Here is a 20941-nt window from a genome sequence, read left to right as displayed (position 1 = left end):
GCTCTGGAGATGGTAGGTGCTCTGTGTGAAGGTGCCCCGATGCTTCCTAAGGCTGCTCAGCCACCTGAGTTCCCCAGACCACACGTGACCTTGACCTTTCCTCATGCCTGGAACCCTGGGGCAGCTCTTTCTTCCCTTCCTCAGAGAGGTGGGCTGTCCTGGGGATTGGTTAGCACAGGTGAGCTGTGCCCTCCCGCCTGCCTGAGCTCTTTTCCAACTAGGCCTGACTTTTCCAACTAGGAGGCTGAGTAGACTTTGGTCCAGGAGAGAATCCTTGTCAGCAGCCACTGATCCCCTTTCTTGCTTGTGGGTTCGCTTTTTCTGGACATTTCATATACAGGTGACGTGTGAGCAACGTGGTGGTTAGGGGCACAGACCCCCCCCCCCACGCAGTCGAAAATCCACATATAACTTGACAGCTGGCTCTCCGTGTCTGTGGTGACGCATCCGTGGATTCAGCCACTGGCAGACTGAGTAGTCCTGCACTTTGTATTTAGTGAAACAAATTCTGTATAGGTGGAGCCACACATTCAACCCTGCGTTGCTCAAGGGTCAGCTGTACATGGACTCATACACGCACGACGTGGCCTTCTGCGCCTGGCTTCTCCACTGAATGTGTTTTCAGGGTTCACCCCCAGCCGTAGCACGCGTCAGTACTTCTGAGTCGTTTTCACACAGCATTTAACACTTGATCACACACCCTCTTGCTGTTGGTCTGTCATTGTCTGTCCCCCCTAGAGTGGAAGCTTCCCGAGGGCACGGGTTCTGCTCCTTGTCTATTCCCAGCCTCTGCAGGCGCTGGGAACCTACTAGGTGCTCAGAAAATAGCTACTGACCGAGTGGCCATCTCCGGGAGGTCCGAGTCCCGTGCTGCCAGCCGCACTTCCTCCCACCTTCTGCGGGCTGTCACTCGCTCCCGCCAGCTGTGGTGACATCTGTACCGCCTCCCAAACCCCATGTGTGGACGAGTTTCCCATCTGTCTTCTACCAGCTTCCAGGAGGTCCTCACTCCCTGGAGCTCTCACACAGGCGGCTCCAGCATGACCCAGTCTCTCCCTGGCATCTGGGTCCCTCTCCGTGCCTCAGCTTCCTCAACTGTAAAATGGGGACAAGAGAACCTTCCTCAAGGCTTCATGAAGATTGAATAAGCTAACAGGCATCAAGCCACTAGAGCAGCACCTGGCACCGGCACATGGCAAGTGTTTTCTTATGAGAGGTTTGTGGGAAGGCGCTGGTCTGCACACTGTTGAAAGACAGGCTGTCATTCCAGATGCCGGGACTGGTGCTGTGTGGCTTCCGGCCGTGGGCTCAGCCTCTCTGTCCCTCGGGTTCCTCTTCAGTAACGTGCTTGCTCTTATAGTGGTTGCTCCCTAAGGCGGGCGAAAACACTTGTAACACGGAACAGAGCCTGGAAGCGTAGTTGTTAGGACGATTTGTTCGCCCTAAGAGGGCGCATCCACATCGGCCTCAAACCACCCCCGAGTTGGCAGCGGGGAACCGGGCTCCCGGCGCCAGGCCCCGCCCTCCCCGCCCCGAAGCCCCGCTCAGTCCCGGCCCTGACACCAAGCTCCGCCCCAAGCCGCCTCGGCCCGCCTCCCCCAGAAGTACTTTTGTCCACGTCCGGCCGCCGTCCGGCCGCGCGCTCCGCTTCCGCCTTCGCCCACGTGGTCCGGCTCCAGCTCAGTCCGCGGCTCCGTGAGTGGGGCCGGGTCGGGGCGCGCCCCACTAGTCCCGGCGGGGGGGGCCGGGGTCTCCCCGATTCCCGAGGGAGAGCCGGCTGGGCGAGGCGAGAGGACGAGGGGGGAACAGGAGGGACTGGGGAGGTCAGAGGTCAGCCTGGGGGACAGGGACGTCTTAGGTTATCCGCGGGCGGGGCTGGAGCGTGAGAGGGTCCCGGGAAGGTTAGAGTTCACAAGGGGTGGGGCTGGAGCATGGCCGTGGTCGGAGTTAAGGAGGGGCGGGCTGGTGTGTAGGGGCCCCGGGGAGGTTAGGGGTCTAGAGGGCCCGGTGGGTGCGTACTGGGGGAGGTCACGGGTCGGGCGCGTGCCCCCCCGCCCCTCCCGCGTCTGCATGGGGCTCCCCAGCCTGCGGGCGGCGGCCTGGGCCCTGAGGAGAGCCTGCGGACCGTGGACCCCGCGCCTGGGACCGCGCCTCCTCTGGTAATGACAGTGCACTTGTCCGTGACCCCAGGGTAGCACGCTGACCCCCACTGAGCCCGACTGCATGCCCGGCAAGCACCAGCCCTAATCGCATAAAGTGCTGTCACTGCTCCATTTCTTGGACAGTGAAACCGAGGCCAAGTTGGTGGTTGGGCAAGATCTACAGTTAGCGCCCAGCTGGGATTTGGACTCGGTGGTCAGCCCAGGGTGTTTACTGGACCATGCTGCCACCGTCAGTCTTTCACTGGGCCGCTTCCTTCTGTGTTTTGCTCACACCCCACCCCTCCTCGCCACCGTGTCTTTTCAGTTTGCCCCCCATGGCAGGGAATGGGGAGGCCCCCATGCCCGTGGGGACCAAGCAGGAGCAGGACAGGAAGGCCCGGCGTGGCTGGCAGGGCACGGCCAGGATCTGGGAGGAAACAGAGCAGCAGGCGAAAAAGCTCAAGAGCAGCGAGGACGGGGAGCAGCACAGGAAGCTGCCCAAGCGGAAGATCGTGCTGCTCATGGCCTATTCCGGGAAGGGCTACCACGGCATGCAGGTGAGGGCGCCCGCGGGCCCGGGCAGCTCTGACTTCTCTCGAGGCCCGTGTGCTTGGGGCAGGGACCTCGGAGTGACAGTTACCCAGTGAGCCATCTCGGGAAGTGGCAGAAAGGGGGGGTCTCATTCTTCACCTCCTTTACCGTGTGGGTCCCATCAGGCAAGATTTAGATTCACATTGAAGCAGCCTTGAGCCCTGTTTCATCCATGCATTGCTTGGTGGGGGGGGCGGGGGGGGGAGATGTGCATGAGTCTCCCAAGGTGGTTAAAGGCCCAGGCCTGCCGATGGCCAGAGGCGGCAAGTGACTCGAGCTCTCAGTCCGTCGTTTCCTCATCTTTCTGATCACAGTGCTGACCCTATAGGGCCTGAAGGGCCATTAGGCTGACCGATACCGCACGCTAGAACTGGGGCAGCGCCAGGGGTGCTCAGAAGAGGCAGCTGTTACTCTTCGTTAGACACGTGAAGGTGATGGTTGTAGGTACGCAGGCACGTGAGAACTCCCTGCCCAGCCCAGCCCAGCCCTGTGACCCTTTCCTGAAAGGCACAAGAGCCCCGGTACCCCAGCAGACGCACGTAGATCTTCTTCTTGTTCCTTGTGGCCAGCGTTGTGGCTCTTACACTTTGGTGCCTTGTCCTTTAAACTTCTGTAAGCTTGACTCGCAGGGAGGAATTCCCTGCTGTGTAGAGTGTCTCACTGAAGCGGGAGTTGAAGGAAACAGTGCCCAACCTTACCAGGTGCTGTGGTCACCTTTGCTGTACATAGTAGTAGTAATGAATACTTCGTATCCTATTTTAGTATTTTTTATCAAGTATAGGGTTGCACCCGTGAAAGCCATCTGATGACCTTTGGTGACCACGGGTAGATTGTGACAGTGGTGCAGACAGTGCTTCGGTCTCAGGGGAACAAATAAACCACCTCCGCTGCTCTTTGCGGGTGTTTAGATGCTTTTTTGTTTGAGGCTGACTGATTACGTGTGTTGTTGCCTTATGCGCTGTCTTGAGAATTTTGCCTGTGTCTCATCATCTTCTGTTTGCCTCAGTTTCCCCATCAGGGGAATGGATGGGGGGTAGAGGGGGACGGTAGCTCACAGGGTGACGGAAGGACACAGCGGGATGTGGGGAAGGGTTGTTATCCCCGTTTCTTAATATCCATTCCGATCGCGGGAGGAGCATTTGTAGCTTCTTGCTGAGTAAAGGGATTGGACTTAAGCTGCGGTGGGGACTGTGAGGTAGACTTTGGGAAGAACCTGCCCCCTGTGGTGCGTCTTGGCGAAGTGCTTGTCGCCCTGTGTCCCTTGCTTTGCAAAGATTTTCTTTGACGACGTCAGGGTGGTGATCTCACTGATGTCACAGGGTCCTGCAGGCCCTGGACTGTGATTGCACTTCATGCGCACCCACTAGGTGCTGGCAGCACCCTGGGGTGGCTTCCTCCTCCAGCAGGGGGGGCCTGCCTCCCTGTCGTGATGGCAGGAGGGCCTGCTCCCTGCTGTGGTGAGGGAGGGAGACCCTGGGGTGATGAGGGAGGGGAGTCCCTCTTTGGCCGGGTGCAACAGACAGATGGGTCTCCAGCAGGAGGGTGCTGGTCTCACATCTGACCAGGTAGGGGGAGATGATGTCTCAGGTGATGCCCACTGTCAGCTGCCCAGGGTGGGAAGTTTCTAGGACTGTGGGCACCCACAGGTGGCTTTCCTGCTTCCCACAGGTCGGGGGACGAGCTGCAGGGTCTCTCCATGCCCACAGGTGCGGTCCCCACCTGCCGGGTGCGGGCACAACGCACATGCCCCTACCTGGATCGGCCGTGGCCCAGGGCCCCTACTGGGGGTGGTGACCGAGTGAAAAACAAGTTTTCTTCTCTTTTCCTCAGAGGAATGTTGGGTCCTCGAAATTCAAGACCATCGAAGATGACCTGGTGTCCGCCCTGGTCCAGTCGGGTTGTATTCCTGAGAATCACGGGGAGGACATGCGGAAGATGTCCTTTCAGCGCTGCGCCCGGACGGACAAGGTAGGTGCTGTCCCCACATCCCCTGCAGGTGCAAGCGGCACCGAAGCCGCCGGTCTGTGGTGTGTGTGTGTCCTCGTCCCACTTTCCATCTCAGCGCCTTTATCTCTCAAGATTCTCTTGGTCACAAATGACAGATGCACAGCTCAGACTAGTGTCAGTGGAAAGAAACTTGTTGCCTCGTGTGGCCAAGAAACTGGGGCATTTCTGGCCCAGGTGTGGCTGGACCTAGGTGCTCAGGGCCACAAGGTCTGGCGTCCTCTCCGTCTGTGCTTTCTCCTCCGTCACTCCTGTGGGTGGCACGGTGGCCACGACATCTGCCTTAGATCCATCCATCTCAGGCTCGCGACACAAGTAGGACCGCGTGGCCGCAGAGGCCTGCCATGCGTGTGATGTTAAACTTCCTAGGAGCCACAGCCAAAAGGGAAAAGGAAACAGGTGACGCTGGGTTTTGTTATCAATTGTATTTAACTTAGTGTGTCCAAGGTAGTTGCTTTTCAACGTGTAATCAATATAAAAAGCGATGAACGGGAAATAGCTTCCGTTGTGCGTGTGTGAGTGCCACGTCTTTGGAGCCCCGCGGGAGTTGCACACCCAGGAGTCTTGGGGGGCCGTGACCCAGCACTGTCCATTCACGCTCATGAGATTGAGTCCTGCTGTCTGGTTGGCTCTCCCACCGTCCCAGGCCAGTCGCTGGCTGGTCCCACCCTGGCATATTCCCAGGTGTGGGGCTGGTGCGAGCAGGGGCTCCCCACAGAGGAATGGAGGGTGTCGCCGAGGCAGGTGGGACAACCTCTCCCCAAGGAGGTAAAAAACCCAAAGTGCCCGTGCACCTTTGAGCCTGCTCTCTCAGACCCGGGCCCTGAAATCATCTCTCCGGCCACCTAAGGTCACTGGGAGTCTGTGGTACACGTAGCTTTTTGCAGGTCAGGGTCCCGGGAATCTGAATAACGTTGTTTCAAAGGTACAGCGTCCCCTGGGATCCACAGGCCCAGGCCAGAGCCCCGGAACCAGAGCTACCGCACAGACAGCTAAGAACAAAAACAGGCGCCTGGCAGTCTCGTGGGTGATCCAGCCACGTGGTAGTTGGTCCAGGTAAAGAGTACCGGGGCTATTCGTGGTGTTTGTTTTCTTTTTAACTTTCCCACTTACAGCTCTCTGGTTGTTTTCAAGGCAGAAGAAAAGTAAACATTTGCCTGAGCTAATGAAGACAGCATTTCCAAATACAGGGCTAGCATTTATTTCAGTTTTCACTGTTATTAGAGATGGTTTTATTCGAATATGTTTTCCTTCTTACATTTTGGGAAATCTAGAAAACCTTTGATACTAACATCCCCATGGATGAACAAATGATAATATTTTGTTAGTTTTTGTTTCATATTAAAAAAGAAAGTTTCAAGGCGCTGTAATTCACTCCCACACATTTTGCCCATTTAAAGGGTACATTCATTGATTCTAGTCTTTTCTCACAGTTGTGCAGCCATCACCACAGTCAAGCTTAGAACATTTTCATCATCCCTAAAACTTCCCTGTACCCTTTAGTCATCACTCACTCTCCACCAGCATATCCAGAAAATTCTCATTTCAACGTGTAATCAGGGCTTCCGTGGTGGCACAGTGGTTAGGAATCCGCCTGCCAGTGTAGGGGACATGGGTTCGAGCCCTGGTCCGGGAGGATCCCGCATGACGCGGGGCAGCTAGGCCCGTGTGCCACAACTACTGAAGCCCGCGCGCCTAGAGAGCCCATGTTCTGCAACAGGAGAAGCCACCGCAATGAGAAGCCCGCGCACCACAACAAAGACCCAATGCAGCCAAAAATTTTTAAAAAACAAAAAAACATGTAATCAATATAAAAAGATAAGCAATGAGATGTATTTCCGTTCCTTTTCGTGTGCTGAGACTTTGAGACCTCATTTCAGGACAGCCATTTTATGCCCTCGGTAGCCACTCGTGGCCAGATGCCTCTGTGTTGGAGGGTGTCTGCCTGGGGAACAGTGGATTCGGCCTGTGTTCCATCTCACCAGTTTGTTTTTTGTCTTCCTTCTTTTTTACAAAAATCTCTCCAACTTTTTATTTGGAAAACGTTCAGACCCCCGGAAGTCCCAGGAACGATGCGTGAACACCCTTAGTCTTCCCCTAGACTCGGCAGTGTTAAACTTTTGCCATATTTGTTTTCGTTTTTGTGCCTTTGAATGGAACCATTTGAGAGGAAGTTGCAGACGTCATCACCCTTCACCCCAAAATATGTCGCATGAGCAGTGGCGTCCCCTGGCAACTGCTCGGTGTAGCTATCACCCTTGGGAAATTTAACACAGATACACTGTTTCTTATTGATCCTGTGTCTAACCCAGGGTTGATGGTTCCATTCAGTTGTCATGTCTTTTGAGTTTCCTTCATTTTTTTTTTTAATTAAAAAATTTTTTTTCTATTTTATTATTTCTTTTATTTATTTATTTTTTTGGTTGTGTTGGGTCTTCGTTGCTGCACGTGGGCTTTCTTTAGTTGTGGCGAGCGGGGGCTGCTCTTCATTGCGGTGTGTGGGCTTCTCATTGCGGTGGCTTCTCTAGTTGTGGAGCACGGGCTCTAGGCATGCGGGCTTCAGTAGTTGTGGCACATGGGCTCAGTAGTTGTGGCTCACGGGCTCTAGAGCGCAGGCTCAGTAGTTGTGGTGCATGGGCTTAGTTGCTCCGTGGCACGTGGGATCTTCTTGGACCAGGGCTTGAACCCATGGCCCCTGCTTGGCAGGCAGATTCTTAACCACTGCACCACCAGGGGAGCCCTTGAGTTTCCTTTAAAATGGTCTCCTCACCTCCTTTCTGTCCTTCCTGACGTGATGTTTTTGGATAGTTCAGGCCAGGTATTTTGACGAATGTCCTCAATCTGTTTGTCTGATTGTTCTCATGACTGGATTCAGACTAAAGAAATTTTTCAGCGGAGTGTTACATGCGTTACACAGTACTCTATCTTCTTTGCTTACGTTTAAAAACATCTTTTTAGAAAGTATGACTGTAGTAAACAGAAAGGTGCATACAGTGTCAGTATAAAGTGAAACGGGTGATTCTACGGTGAATGCCTGGATAATCTCCACTCAGGTCAACACGTGGGTCTCTGCCCGCATCCCAGGAGCCCTCCCCGTCCACCTTCCGAATCACACCGCTCCCCTCCCCCAGACCTTACTGCCGTATTGCCTTTTATGAACACTTGCTTTTAGAAAAAAGGAATAACATACAAGTGGGAGATGGAACTCTTCTTGAGGGCAGAGCTGAGGGCAGAGCTCGATCACTTTTACCTGTCACTAGCACCCCACCCCACAGGATACCTGCTGTTGTGACGTAGATGGTGACCTCTTCCTTGCTCAGCTCCAGAGTTCTGTCATCTAAGTTGCATTTTCTTTTTTCCTAAGTCCTTGAGAGTCACATCCAAGGTGGGACTTTATCTCCTGTCTGCAGGATTTCATGTACTTGTTCCCATGTTTTTTGGGCTCTGAAGTTCACCTGTAATATTTTATAAGTTATGTGGCACTCACTCCCTTGTTCTTGTATCTGATTATTCCCTTCAGAGGCACTTCTAAAAGCAGAATTCCTCCACGGAAAGATGTAGCGCGCGTGTGGTCCTTCTGCTGAAGAGACCAGCTTGCAGAGTGTCAGAGTGTCGTCTGCTTCCTTTGCAGGGTGTGTCTGCGGCCGGCCAGGTTGTGTCCCTGAAGGTGTGGCTGATTGACGACCTTTTAGAAAAGATTAACAGCCACCTTCCATCTCACATTCGGATACTGGGTAAGCCTTGCAGCGCTGGGCTGCACACTGGGTGGTGGCCGGTCTCACAGGGACACGAAATTTCTTCTTTCACCGAATTTCTCTGTTGCGGAGCTAAGATAACAGGGTGGTTGCTTAGCAGTTGGTAGGAGTGGTTGTGAGTCAGCTGTAAGAAAGGGTTCAGTATTCCCACCTCCTTCAGAAAGGGACACAGCCAGACAGACTTGGAAAGGCCCTCGGTGCAGCATCTTGGTGCTACATGCGCCTTGTTTTAACCAAATGCTTGGATATGAAAGTCCAGATTTGATAAAATTAAAACAGGGGCTCTGACTCCCTATTGTAACAGGCCTGATAATGGGATTTCCAGTCTGACCCTCTCTGCCTTTTAAGTGGCATATATGTGCCATTGATAATTAATGTGGTTACTGGGGTGGCTGGGGGTAGCTCTTCTTGCCTTCTGTTCTCTCTGTCCCATTTGTTTCCCTCTTCTTTTTCTCCCTCCTTTTGGATTAATTGATGTTTCTTATCATTGCATTTCATCATCACCTTGGTTAGCTAATGCGATGACTCGCTATGGGTTTTTTTAGTGGTTGCTTTGCCGGCCCTTAAAGCAAGGGCTGGCAAAGTCTTTCTGTAGGGGGCCAGGTAGTAAACTATCTTAGGCTTTGTGGCCACATAGATTACTGTCTCTGTTGCATATTCTTCTCCTTTGTTTCTTTTTTTAACCACCCTTTCAGCCTTAGCTCAGAGGTTGTACAGGAACGGCCATGGTTTTGGCCACTGTTTGCCAGCCCTGGGGTCAAAGCATCCATGGGCCAGTTACCACAGCTGCCTTCACGTGAAGCCAGGCCACCTTGCACGCACCTAACACCTGCAGCCATGTACTTGCACCTCTCCTGCTGTCGTGACGTGTATTTCAGGTCTGCCTGTGTTATCGCCCGCACACTACAGTGTCAGTTTTTCTTTAACCAGAGAATTAAAAACACTTTCCAATGCTTTTTAAAGTTGAAGTATAACCGGTGTACGGTAAACTGCATAGTTCATTATACAATTAAAAAGTTGTGATATGTGTCCATACCTGTGCAACCAGCCCACTTGAGAGAGTCACCCTCTCTGTCACCCCCAGAAGATTGGAACCCTCCCCACGTCCCTCCCACCCCATTTCTCACCAGGCCACCACTGATCTGCTCTCTTTCACTATAGATTGCTTCGTATTTCTAGAGTTTTATGTAAATAGGGTCGTATGGAATGGCTTCTTTCACGGAGCCTGGTTAAAGATTCCCGCACGCTGTCGGGTGTATCCGGTTTGTTCCTTTCCATTGCTGCGTGGTTTCCAGTTGTTTATCCACTTGCCTGGTGGGGAACGCTGCGGGTGTTTCCAGTGTGGGGCTGTTACAAAAAGAAACTGCCATGAACGTCTGGTCCAAGTATAAATAGGGATCTCAACACAAAGTCACAACCGTTATTTTTGGTTACTTTGCCCACTATTAAATTTATTTTTTAAATGTTTATTTATTTATTTATTTGCTGCACTGCACGGCATGTGGGGTCTCATTCCCCGACCAGGGATGGAAGCCGCGCCCCCTGCAGTGGCAGCACGGAGTCCTAACCGCTGCACCGCCAGGGAAGGCTCTGCATTTATTATTGGCATAACGCGGTTTTATTTTTATTACCCTGTGGTCTTTCTCTGCCTGGTGAGGATAATTCCCTCCTGAAGACCTTCTCCGGGAGCCAATCCTCTGAAAGTCCCGTGTAAGGCCTCTTGACATTCATTCCACGGGGATGTCCTCATGTACGCACAGGTTGTTCCCCACTTCTGCTAAAATAACACCAAAGCCTACACAGTTCGCAGCCGTTAGCACTGCTTACATAACACAACACAGCAAGGCTGTGTTTCCCTCATTAACAGCCCAGCCATGTGGTCGGCTGCCGGCCCCTTTCAGCCTTTTCTTGGCAGTTATGTTCCGCACGACAGAAATTAGGTGCACAAAGCATACCTGTGACGCTCTGTGTCGATGAAATTGGATTCTTAAAGCAAGACAAAACACAAAAATAAGATTACCCCAAATCAAACGCGACAGCAGAGACGGAAGACGGGAAGGGCGGTGCGGATGCAGCCTTGAACGGGCAGCCCCCGCGCAGTGTCCGAATCAGTCCTTGTAACATGAAGCCAAAGTTGGCCTTTAAGTCAGCCTCCTTGTGAGGCTGAGTCCTCGCGACCCCGTCTTGACTTTAGCGTGAGGACAGCCGCGGAGCACGGGGCCCCCAGGGCCGCAAGGCGCTTCGTGGTCCCCAGTTCCCAGAAACCGCCCCCCCTGACAGTTGTGATTCTTTCAGAAATATTCTATGCAAATACAGACATAATCCGTATGTTTGTGTTTCTCTCCAAAGAGAAATACACACGTAGCTCTTCGTTTTGCTTTTATTTTTTCATTTAACGGTTAAGAAGTCTGTTGGGAGGCCTGGCCAGGCACAGTGAGCGCCCAGCGGTGCGGCCCCCGGTCCTGGGGACGGGCGCCTGCTCTGCAGGGCTGCTTTCGGTTCATTCTGCAAATGTCTAAGAGCCGTTGATCGTTTCCCTGTTGCTGGACTTTTTAAGTTGTTTCCAGTTCTTTTGCTGTTTGAACACACTGCTGTCCCTGGCCTCACCTGCAGGATGGCTTCTGATCCAAGGCTTCTGGGTCGGGGTCACCGGCTGGTGCTTTAGTCCGCGTGGGTCCCCCGGGATCCGTGAGGCGAGAGCAGGATGTCCCGCACCTCGGCCGACCCCGGGGTTGGTTGGACAGGGTTTGGCTGAGGGTTTAGCGCACGGAGCCGGGGCCCCCTCGGGCTCGTCCGGGTTCGGCAGGTGACGTGCCGGCACTCAGACCTGCTCAGGGTGTCGTTGGTCCTCATGGCCTCCTCTGCCCCCAGGACTGAAGAGGGTCACGGGCGGCTTCAACTCCAAGAACAAGTGCGACGCCAGGACCTACTTCTACATGCTGCCCACGTTCGCCTTCGCCCACAAGGACCGCGACGCGCAGGACGAGACGTACCGGCTGCACGCGGAGACGCTGGGGCGTGTGAACCGGCTCCTGGCCTGCTACAGGGGCACCCACAACTTCCACAACTTCACCTCGCAGAAGGGGCCCCGCGAGCCCAGCGCCCAGCGCTACATCCTCGACATGTTCTGCGAGGAGCCCTTCGTGCGCGAAGGCATGGAGTTTGCGGTGATCAAGGTCAAGGGCCAGAGCTTCATGACGCACCAGATCAGGAAGATGGTGGGGCTGGTGGTGGCCATCGTCAAGGGCTACGCGCCCGAGAGCGTGCTGGAGCGCTGTTGGGGGGAGGCCAAGGTGGACGTGCCCAAGGCGCCAGGGCTCGGCCTGGTCCTGGAGCGGGTGCACTTCGAGAAGTACAACCAGCGCTTCGGCCACGACGGGCTGCACGAGCCGCTGGACTGGGCACGGGAGGAGGCTGAGGTCACGGCCTTCAAGGAGCAGCACATCTACCCCACGATCATCAGCACCGAGCGCCACGAGAGGTCCATGGCCCAGTGGCTGAGCACCCTGCCCGTGCATGACTTCAGCGCCACTGCCCATGCGGCCGCTGGCCCGGGCACCAAGGTGGGGCTGGGGCCACGGGGGCTGGGGGTCAGGGGAACCACGGGGGCTGGCGCTGGCCCTTCCAGGAGCTCAGCCAAGCACTTGTCCTCATCTGTCATTGTCCGTGGCTAAGCTTAAACCCACTCTGCCCCCTGTCGTTGTACCCATTGTATAGATGAGCAAGCTGAGGCACCAAGAGGCCTGTCGCTGCCCCGGGGTCACAACAGTGGGAGGAGCAGGGCCAGGGCATAGGACCTGGTGGCCGGCTCCCCTGCTCTGCGCTCAGTGACGCTGGGTGAGGGACGTGCTCGGTGGCCGTCTTCCCGTGTGTGAGATGGAGGTGCCAGTAGGACGTCCCCCTCTGGCTGATGCTGCTGGGCAGTTGGCACGTACCTGGCTCCAGAACATGGGGTAGCTTGACAGGCGCCAGGGACGCTGAGCGGCCAAGCGTCGTTCTCCTCGCCCTCTGGGCGGCGTTCCCGTCCAGGCCCGCGGTGCCCTCCTCCGTCTGGGAGGGGACGCAGGCTGTGCTTTGGGCTCCGCTCCCCTGGAGCCCTGCTGTCCGATACCGACCAGGGACCTGGCTCAGAGTGTGATTCGTCTGTGAGTTAACTGCCAACCTTACGTATGTCAGAAGGAGAGCGTCCACGATTGGAGGTGCTGGAGCTGAAAGTTAACATTTTACTTTAGTTCTCAATTCTTTACCCTGGGGCGAGGGAGGTCCGTCCCCAAAGCCATGTTCTCTCACGGTGTCCCAGCAGGCTGTCAAAGGGTGAGATTGGCACCTGGAGCTCTGGGAGATTTCTTCCCATTATCTAGATATCTAGAAAAACACTGTCCTTCCTCCCCAACCCGTGCGCGTACAGGTAAGGGGGGCAAGCAAGGTGGGCCAGGCGTGAGAAAGGCAGGGGTTGCGGGTCGGATGGTGAATTCCAAGCAGCGTCGGGGAGGAGACAGGACTTGGTGGAGACTGAGAAACGGCAGGGCTCTCGTTCCACCAGAAGGGCCCCTGCAGCTCAGCGCCAGCCAGTGGAGGGTGGGCCTGAGCGTTGTCGGAGCTTACCTTTTCTCAGGAGAAACTGGGATTCCAGACTTGTATGTGAAATAGTCCACTCTTTAAATGTTGGTGGTTATTAATTTTCCCAGCACTGTGAGGCCAAACGGAGCACGTGTACAGATGGCACCTGGGGGCCAGGCTTGCTCTCTGCCTGATTCCCACAGAGAGAGGCCTCTGACCGTCTGCCGTCTTTATATAGCGCTGAGGGGCTTGCACTTGACCAGCTTTGCAGTAGATCAGTTTTATGTCCCCAAGGTCATTGAAGCCTCTGGGAGCTGGAGGAGCCCGATGAAGACCCCCTCTGGTCCCCAGCCCTTGGCTTTGCCTGTTCAAGACAGGTTCTTGAATCAGTGAAGAGGAAGCCGGGGTGAGGCTGAGCCTTGCCCTGGGCAGCCCCCGAGCAGGGGAGCCCTCTCCGGGCAGCGTGCTCCCCAACAGCCGTTTCCTGTCTGCTCTCGCTCTGCAGGTCCCCCACCCCCTGGAAGGCAGTGACGGGGACGGGGACAGTGACTGAGCTGGCCCACGACACGCACGCCGGGACCCGCCAGCCTGCCTCGCCCCGACGGGACGGCCCGCGCCGGCCTCCTCAGCTCAGGATCCTGAGACCTGCATCACTGAGTTTCCGTCACAGGGAGAACCTGCTGCGAGTCTATTTTCAGCTCACGCGTTGAGTACACACAACTCAGCATGTAAAGACACTATTTTTTTAAAGAAGCGATTTTCTTATTAAATAAGTACAAACCTTGCTTAGTCACTTCTTTTACCTTTTTCTCAGTCTTTTCCACGGGTCTTTCACTGAGAGAGGTGCAAGGGAGCACCGTGTGCTGTGTCAGCAGCAGACCGGAGCGGTGGGAACGGGTGACCTGGCGGGGGCGCGTGCCTGGGCGGAGGCTGGAGCGGGCGGGACAGCGGGCGGCTCCTGGCAGGACTGGCTGTCAGGCTGTCAGGGTGGGGCTCGGCGGCCCAGCGAGCGGCGCAGACCAGAACAGAACGGGGGCCGTCGGGCCAGGGGTAGCAGTCCCCAGTGCTGGAGGACACGGGCTCCTTCTGGGTGTCCACCTGGCCCCCTGCGGCACGCAGCTTTCATCCTGGTCCGTGCATCCCTGGCGCCGTCCGTGTTCCGGGCGGGAGGGAGGAGGGAGGGCAGAAGGAAGGGGCACAGCTTTGCCTGTCCCGTAGCGAGAGCCCTCCTGGACGTCCCGCCAGCGGCCTCATCCCCTCGCTGGCCAGAGGTGTGTCACGTGGTCACTTCCAGCTGCAAGGGGGGCAGGGAAATGCTTTTATTAAGTGGCGCCCTGCGGAGGCTACGCTCTGTTACCAAGGAAGAGGGGTCAGGTGGGGGGCAGGCAGCCGGCAAGTCTGCTGCAGGAGACGCGTGGTGTGTGTGCACGTGGGACGCACGCGTGCACGTGGTGTGTGAGCAGTTTGTGCACGTTTATGTGATGTGATTGTAGGTGACGTGTCTGCATGGGTACGTGTGCACGTGTGATGTATGTGCAAATGCCGTATGGTGGGTTGCACACGTGTGTACAACGTGGCTGGGCAAATCTCCTCGAGGGAGCACTCCCTTTCGGAGAACAGAGCGGGTGGGGTGAGTAGAATCGGGAAGACTGGCAGTGACCTGGGGGAGAGACCAAGTGAGGTGTGCCTTCGGGTCCGAGAAACCTTAGCGAGTGGTTGCCGCTGCCGGGTGGCCTGGGGCTGGGACAGGAGGGAGGGCTCGAGGCTGACTTGGGCTTTGGGCTTTAGGAATTGATGAGCTAGCTGGGCCATTAACAGGTGGCGTGATTAGGAACAGGATGGGCTTGAAGGAGAAATATTGGGGCTTGGCTTTAAGCATGTTAATTTTACCTGTGATAGGGCTTTTTAAGTCACTTCCCAGGGCAGAAAGTAACCTAAGAACTGCTGGGATCGTGGGCTTCTCCCCATGAAATGTTACATGGTCTTGGTTTCAGGGTCAAATTGTAGACAATTCCCAAGTGTGACTCCAGGCAATTAGTGAGTCTTGTTTTGCTTTTTAGCAAAGAACAAACTCCTTTCTTTAAAAAAAAAATTATTTATTTTCTTGGCTGCATCGGGTCTTAGTTGCGGCACACGGGATCTTCGTTGAGGCATGTGGGATCTTTCCTTGCAGAGCGCTGGCTTCTCTCTAGTTGCAGGGCGCGGGTTTTCTCGCTCTAGTTGAGGCGTGTGAGCTCAGTAGTTGTGGTGCAAGGGCTTAGTTGCCCCACAGCCTCTGGGATCTTAGTTCCCCAACCAGGGATCGAACCCACGTCCACTGCATTGGAAGGCAGATTCTTTACCACTGGACCGCCAGGGAAGTCCCTGGGTGACTCATTTTAATCACCTTGGAGGATCCATGGGTATGTGATATTTTAAAATATGTACTTGGAGGGAATTCCCTGGTGGTCCAGTGGTTAGGACTCCACACTTCCACTGCAGGGGGCATGGGTTCGATCCCTGGTCGGGGAATTAAGATCCTGCATGATGCATGGCACGGCCAAAAAAATAAATAAAATAAAATAAAATATGTACTTGGAAAAACAGAGTACAAAAAAATAGAAGTTTCCGTCCCTCCCTAATTCCCAGTGTCTCTCCGTAGGCCCCTACTCTTACTTTTTTCTTGTGACTTCCAGAGATCTCTGTGCATATGTGAGCATGTCTGACCCTTGTCTTCACACAGACGGTGGTGGTCTTTGCTGTCACAGAAGTCTGTGTCATTCTTGCTGGTGGCCCACAGTGTACGCCGTCCATACTACTCAGCCTGCTGGTGGACATGTGTCCAGCCTTTGATTTTGCACACAATGACCGTCCCTATACATCCCTGTCCATGTGTGAGCATCCCTAGATGCAGACTCGGTGGTCTTGCGGGGTTCTAATGCCTACCTAGTTCTGACAGCCCCTGTCCACCGTACAAGTGTTTCCTGGGATCCCTGCCGGTATGATATGACAATGCCTGTTCCCCGACTCTCCACAACGCCAGGGAGCAAACCTGATCTTGGGGCCGGCCTTCTTTTGGGCCTCGTGCCCCTTCCCTGAGTGGGGAAGCACACTCAGGAGAAAGTCAGAGTCAGGGGCCTGCATAGTCGGGGTCTCACTTGTCAGCAACTGAGACTGAGTCTGGCTGATTTAAACAGAAAAGCAGGGCTCCCCTGGTGGTGCAGCGATTAAGACTCCGCCTGCCAATGCAGGGGACATGGGTTCGAGCCCTGGTCTGGGAAGATCCCACATGCTGTGGAGCAACTAAGCCCGTGCGCCACAACTACTGAGCCTGCGCTCTACAGCCCGCGTGCCACAGCTACTGAGCCTGTGCTCTAGAGCCCGTGCTGCACAACAAGAGAAGCCACCATAATGAGAAGGCCGCACACCTCAAGGAAGAGTAGTCCCTGCTCAAACAAAGACCCAACACAGCCAAAAATAAATAAATAAAATAAATTAAAAAACAAAACAAAAACAGAAAAGCACTGTATCCCCCCGATGCAGGAGGGCAAGCAGAGCCTGAGCTGGCACCTCCTTCCCCTGCCCCAGTCCTGGCTGAGGGAGGAGCTTGGCGGCCCATCATGCCAGCCTTCCCCGGCTGCCCCGCAGATTCCCACATTGGCCAGCGTGTAAGATGTGCACAGGAATCAACCATCCAAGAAAACAGTGGGAAAATCATTTAACGGTTTTTTTTAAATTGAAGTATAGTTAGTTTACAATATTCTATAAGTTGCAGGTATACAATATAGTAGTTCACAGTTTTGTTTTGTTTTGTTTTGTTTTTTTGCGGTGCGCGGGCCTCTCACTGTTGTGGCCTCTCCCGTTGCGGAGCACAGGCTCCGGACGCACAGGCTCAGCGGCCATGGCTCACGGGCCCAGCCGCTCCACGGTATGTGGGATCTTCCCGGACTGGGGCACGAACCTGTGTCCCCTGCAACGGCAGGCGGACTCTCAACCACTGCGCCACCAGGGAAGCCCGCGGTTCACAGTTTTTAAAGCTTACATTTAAGCAGTTTTGATCTGTGTGTATTGAAACTGCAGTTTGAGAGGGTCTATGAGGGAAAATGTTACAGTCTGCTTCTGGAAACGGAAACCACCCTGCAGATTTAGTTGGGCAGACATTTTCTACAGGAAATTTGGGGCTTGTGCATTGTTGGAGGGGCCTAATAACCTGGTTTGGACTGGGTCTCCTGGAATGACTCCCAAAACAAAACAGAACTGACCCCCCCACAAAGGCACCTCCAGTTGCTGATACTGCCTCTGGAGCCGAGAGGGATGGGAGGACCCAGGACCCCCAATAGCCCCACACTTGGAGATGTGTTATGGCAGGCCCAGAGCTGCGTCCAGGGTCAGGGATTCAGGTCAAGAAGCTACCCACCACTGGACCTCCCTTACAGGAGAGACTCAAATTTGTCAACTCATATTCGTCAGCAAGTGCAGCCAGGAGCAGCAGGAAGGAGGGCACCTCCCCGCCACCCCCAGTCATGCACAGATGCAGCAAGCCGGAAGGGCCCAAGTCTTGGCTGGGGCTCTGACCTCCAAGGAATCCGGCAGGTGTAGTTTTTAACTTTCTAACTTTGCTAAGTAGGAGGGTGGAGTGAAGATTGAAAGGGCCTCCCTACAAGTACTTAGAAACATGAAATCACTCCCCTCTTTCATCCAACTCATTTTATCCCTTTCATGTCCCTCTCCTGTCTCCCTTTTATAGTCAAGCTTTTTTTTCTCTTTAGAATTTTCTGTGTGTTTAATATCAGAGAGGATATTTGCATCTGCTTTTTGCTGAGTTGATCACTTTAGCCTGCATTTCTTTTTTAAAGATAGATTTCTGATTGAGATATAATTCATGTACCACAAAACTCACCCTTTCAAAGTGCACAATCCAGTGGTGTTCAGTAAATTCACGAAGTTGTGCAACCATCAGCACTCCCTAATTTCACCTTTTTCATCAACCTTGAAAGGAAACCCTGCATCCAGCTGCTGTCATTCCAATCCCCTCCCTCCAGCCCCTGGAAACCAGCATCTACTTTCCATCTCTATGGATTTGCCTATTCTGTACATTTGATATAAATGGAATCATGTGATACGTGGCCTTCGGTGTCTGGCTTCTTTCACTTAGTGTAGTGCTTTTTTCAAGGTTCATCTATGTTGTAGCCTGTGTCAGTATTTCATCTTCCTTTTTTTTGGCTGAATAATATTCCATCGTATGGATATGCCACATTTTGTTTATTCATCAGTTGATGGATATTTGGGTTGTTTACATTTCTTGGGAATTATGAGTAATGCTGCTAAGAATATTTTCATACACACTTCCATGTGGCTGTGTGTTTTTAATTCTCTTGGGTATATACTTAGGAGTGGAATTCCTGGGTCACATGTTAACTCCTAACAACTCTTTTGTGGAACTGCCAAACCATTTTTTTCAAGCGGCTGCATCACTTTAAATTCCCACCAGCAGTGTATGAGGTTTCCGATTTCACCATAGGCTTGTGCACCTGTTGTTACCTTTTTTTTTTTTTTGGCTTGAAACAACGCAGATTTATTACCTTAGAGTCATGCAGGCCAGAAGTCCAAAATGGGTCTCATGCGGCTAAAATCATGGTGCTGGCAGGAGGCTCCAGGGGAGGATTCATCTCCTTGTCCTTTTCAGCTTCTACCCACATTCCCTGCATCACAGCCCACAGCCAGTAGTCGTACCTGTCCAGCCTCTTGCTTCTCTCATCTCCTCTCCTACTTCTTCTGGAGTCAAATCTCCCTCTACCTCCCACTTGAGATTACATTCGGGGCTCACACGGGCTCATTCAGAGCTATCCAAGATAAAGATGCAGTTACCTTTTTTTTTTTTAAACAATGTCTTTTTAAAATTTAATTAATTTATTTTTGGCCTTGGGTCTGCGTTGCTGCACGTGGGCTTTCTCTAGTTTTGGCGAGCTGGGGCTACTCTTCATTGCACTGCGCGGGCTTCTCATTGCAGTGGCTTCTCTTGTTGCAGAGTATGGGCTCTAGGCACGTGGGCTTCAGTAGTTGCAGCATGCGGGCTCAGTAGTTGTGGCTCACGGGCTCTAGAGGGCAGGCTCAGTAGTTGTGGTGCACGGGCTCAATTGCTCTGTGGCATGTGGGATCTTCCCAGACCAGGGCTCGAACTTATGTCCCCTGCATTGGCAGGTGGATTCTTAACCACTGCACCACCAGGGAAGCCCTACCTGACTTTTTGATTCAAGCCATCCTAGTGCTTTTGGTTTATATTTCCCCGATCCCTAATGACGTTGAATATCTTTTCATGGGCCTATTTGTACATCCTCTTTTGAGGCATATATGCAAGTCCTTTGCCCATTTAAAAAAATTTTTTTAACTGAAGTATAGTTGATTTACAATGTTGTATTAATTTCTTCTGTACAGCAAAGTGACTCAGTTATACACATATACATGTATATATTCTTTTTCATATTCTTTTCCATGATGGTTTGTCACAGGATACTGAACATAGTTCCCTGTGCTATACAGTAGGACCTTGTTGTTAATCCATCCCTTTGCCCATTTTAAAATTAGTTGCCTTTTGACTCTTCAGTTGCAAGTTCTTTATTCTGGATACAAGTCCCTTATCAGGTATATGATTTGCAGCTATTTTCTCTCATTCTCTGGGTTGTCTTTTCTTAATGGTGTCATCTGAAGCACAAGTTTTTAATTTTGATGATGTCCAACCTATTTTTTGTTACTTCTGTTTTTGGTGTCATAAGAAACCACTGCCTAACCCAAGATCCTGAAGATTTGCATCTATGCTTCCTTCTGAGAGTTCTGTAATTTTAGCACGTACATTTAGGCCTTTGATCCATTTTGAGTTCACTTTTGCATATAGTGTGAGGCTGTGGTCCAACTCCATTCTTTATGAAAGCAGCTCGTGTGCCCCTTTCTTGTTTGCCCATTCTGTTCCCCTCTAACCTTAAAAGAACCTAATTATAGGAATGAGGTCACTAGGCAATTTAACCTAATTCCTGACTAATGCTCTCCTGAATGCACACATGCCTTGCCTAACCTGTTGATTCTTTCCCTAGATTAAAAGAAGTCAGAATGAAGAACTAAGCAGTTAAAGAATGACCAGCGCTCTGCCCCCAGCAACCCCCTTAGCAATCCTGCAGGCAGATCACCGAGGCAAGATAACATCTATAGAGTCAGCCAGTGTGCACGCAATGGAGAAGGACGCAGAACCCACCCTCCTGCTTCGATGACTGCCTGAGATTCTCCTCGCTCCTTCCCTTTAAAAACTGTCATGGCTGAGCAGAATCCTCGGAGATGATCTCTGGACGCGAGTCCACCTCCTCCCCAGACTGCCGGCTTTTCTGATTAAAGCACCTTTCCTTTCTCCTGACTCTTGCTTCCCGTTTATTGGCTTTGAGCAGCGAGCAGCCGAAGCTGAGCTTGGTAACAGTTACCAGTGGACACCCCGTCTCCCCGCACCGTTTGTCTGGTTCTGAGGGATGACTTCCTCGGCTCCCGCCCCCTTTCTGCGCCGTCCCCTCACTCCGCCCTCCGGCTGGCCCTTCCTCCTGCTCCGCCAGCCCGTCTGCCCGCCCCCGCCCCCGCCCCCGCCCCGCCCACAGCACCGGCAGCCGACCTCGCCCCCCCGGGATGGGCGGCCCCGCGGGCTTCCGAGACCTCCTCCGGAGGCTACCAGCCGGCGCGCAATAGGCGCTGCGGCGGGAGGACCGAGCGCACAGCCGCGCCCTCGTCCTCGCAGCGCCCCCAGGGCAACCTCCGCTCTCCACAAACCCGGCGCCCGCTCCGCCGCCGGCCCATCGGCCCGCGCCCTCACCTTGCCGCTCTAGCTCTCGCCGCCGTCTCCACGCCTCCCGCTCCGCCTACGTCACGCCGGGCGCC

At 53.7% G+C, this 20941-nt stretch overlaps 1 protein-coding gene and 1 long non-coding RNA gene across 5 annotated transcripts; one reads left to right on the top strand and one right to left on the bottom strand.

The window, feature by feature from the left end:
• The first annotated feature begins 1618 nt into the window (after window positions 1-1618).
• PUS1 (pseudouridine synthase 1) lies at window positions 1619-13844 on the top strand. Of its 2 annotated transcripts, none has more exons than XM_060118585.1 (6): window positions 1619-1695; window positions 2467-2698; window positions 4563-4700; window positions 8368-8470; window positions 11363-12054; window positions 13557-13844. In XM_060118585.1, exons 2-6 carry the CDS (start codon window positions 2477-2479, stop codon window positions 13602-13604), a joined length of 1203 nt encoding a protein of 400 aa, XP_059974568.1. In that variant the 5' UTR covers window positions 1619-1695; window positions 2467-2476; the 3' UTR covers window positions 13605-13844. The 2 variants fall into 2 exon arrangements, with proteins under 2 accessions (XP_059974568.1, XP_059974567.1); XM_060118584.1 differs by lacking the exon at window positions 1619-1695 and adding an exon at window positions 1702-2159.
• LOC132502606 (uncharacterized) lies at window positions 9589-20923 on the bottom strand. Of its 3 annotated transcripts, none has more exons than XR_009534507.1 (3): window positions 20877-20923; window positions 10123-14345; window positions 9589-9838 (listed from the first exon to the last, which is right to left on the bottom strand). It is a non-coding gene; the product is annotated as an uncharacterized LOC132502606 (long non-coding RNA). The 3 variants fall into 3 exon arrangements; XR_009534508.1 differs by having other exon boundaries at window positions 9589-12699; window positions 12782-14345; XR_009534509.1 differs by having other exon boundaries at window positions 9589-12699; window positions 13097-14345.
• Between the last annotated feature and the right edge of the window lie 18 nt (window positions 20924-20941).

This window comes from Mesoplodon densirostris, chromosome 15 (genome assembly GCF_025265405.1).
Source record: "Mesoplodon densirostris isolate mMesDen1 chromosome 15, mMesDen1 primary haplotype, whole genome shotgun sequence".
NCBI classification, from domain to species: domain Eukaryota; kingdom Metazoa; phylum Chordata; class Mammalia; order Artiodactyla; family Ziphiidae; genus Mesoplodon; species Mesoplodon densirostris.
This window is presented reverse-complemented; position numbering and strand designations above follow the sequence as displayed.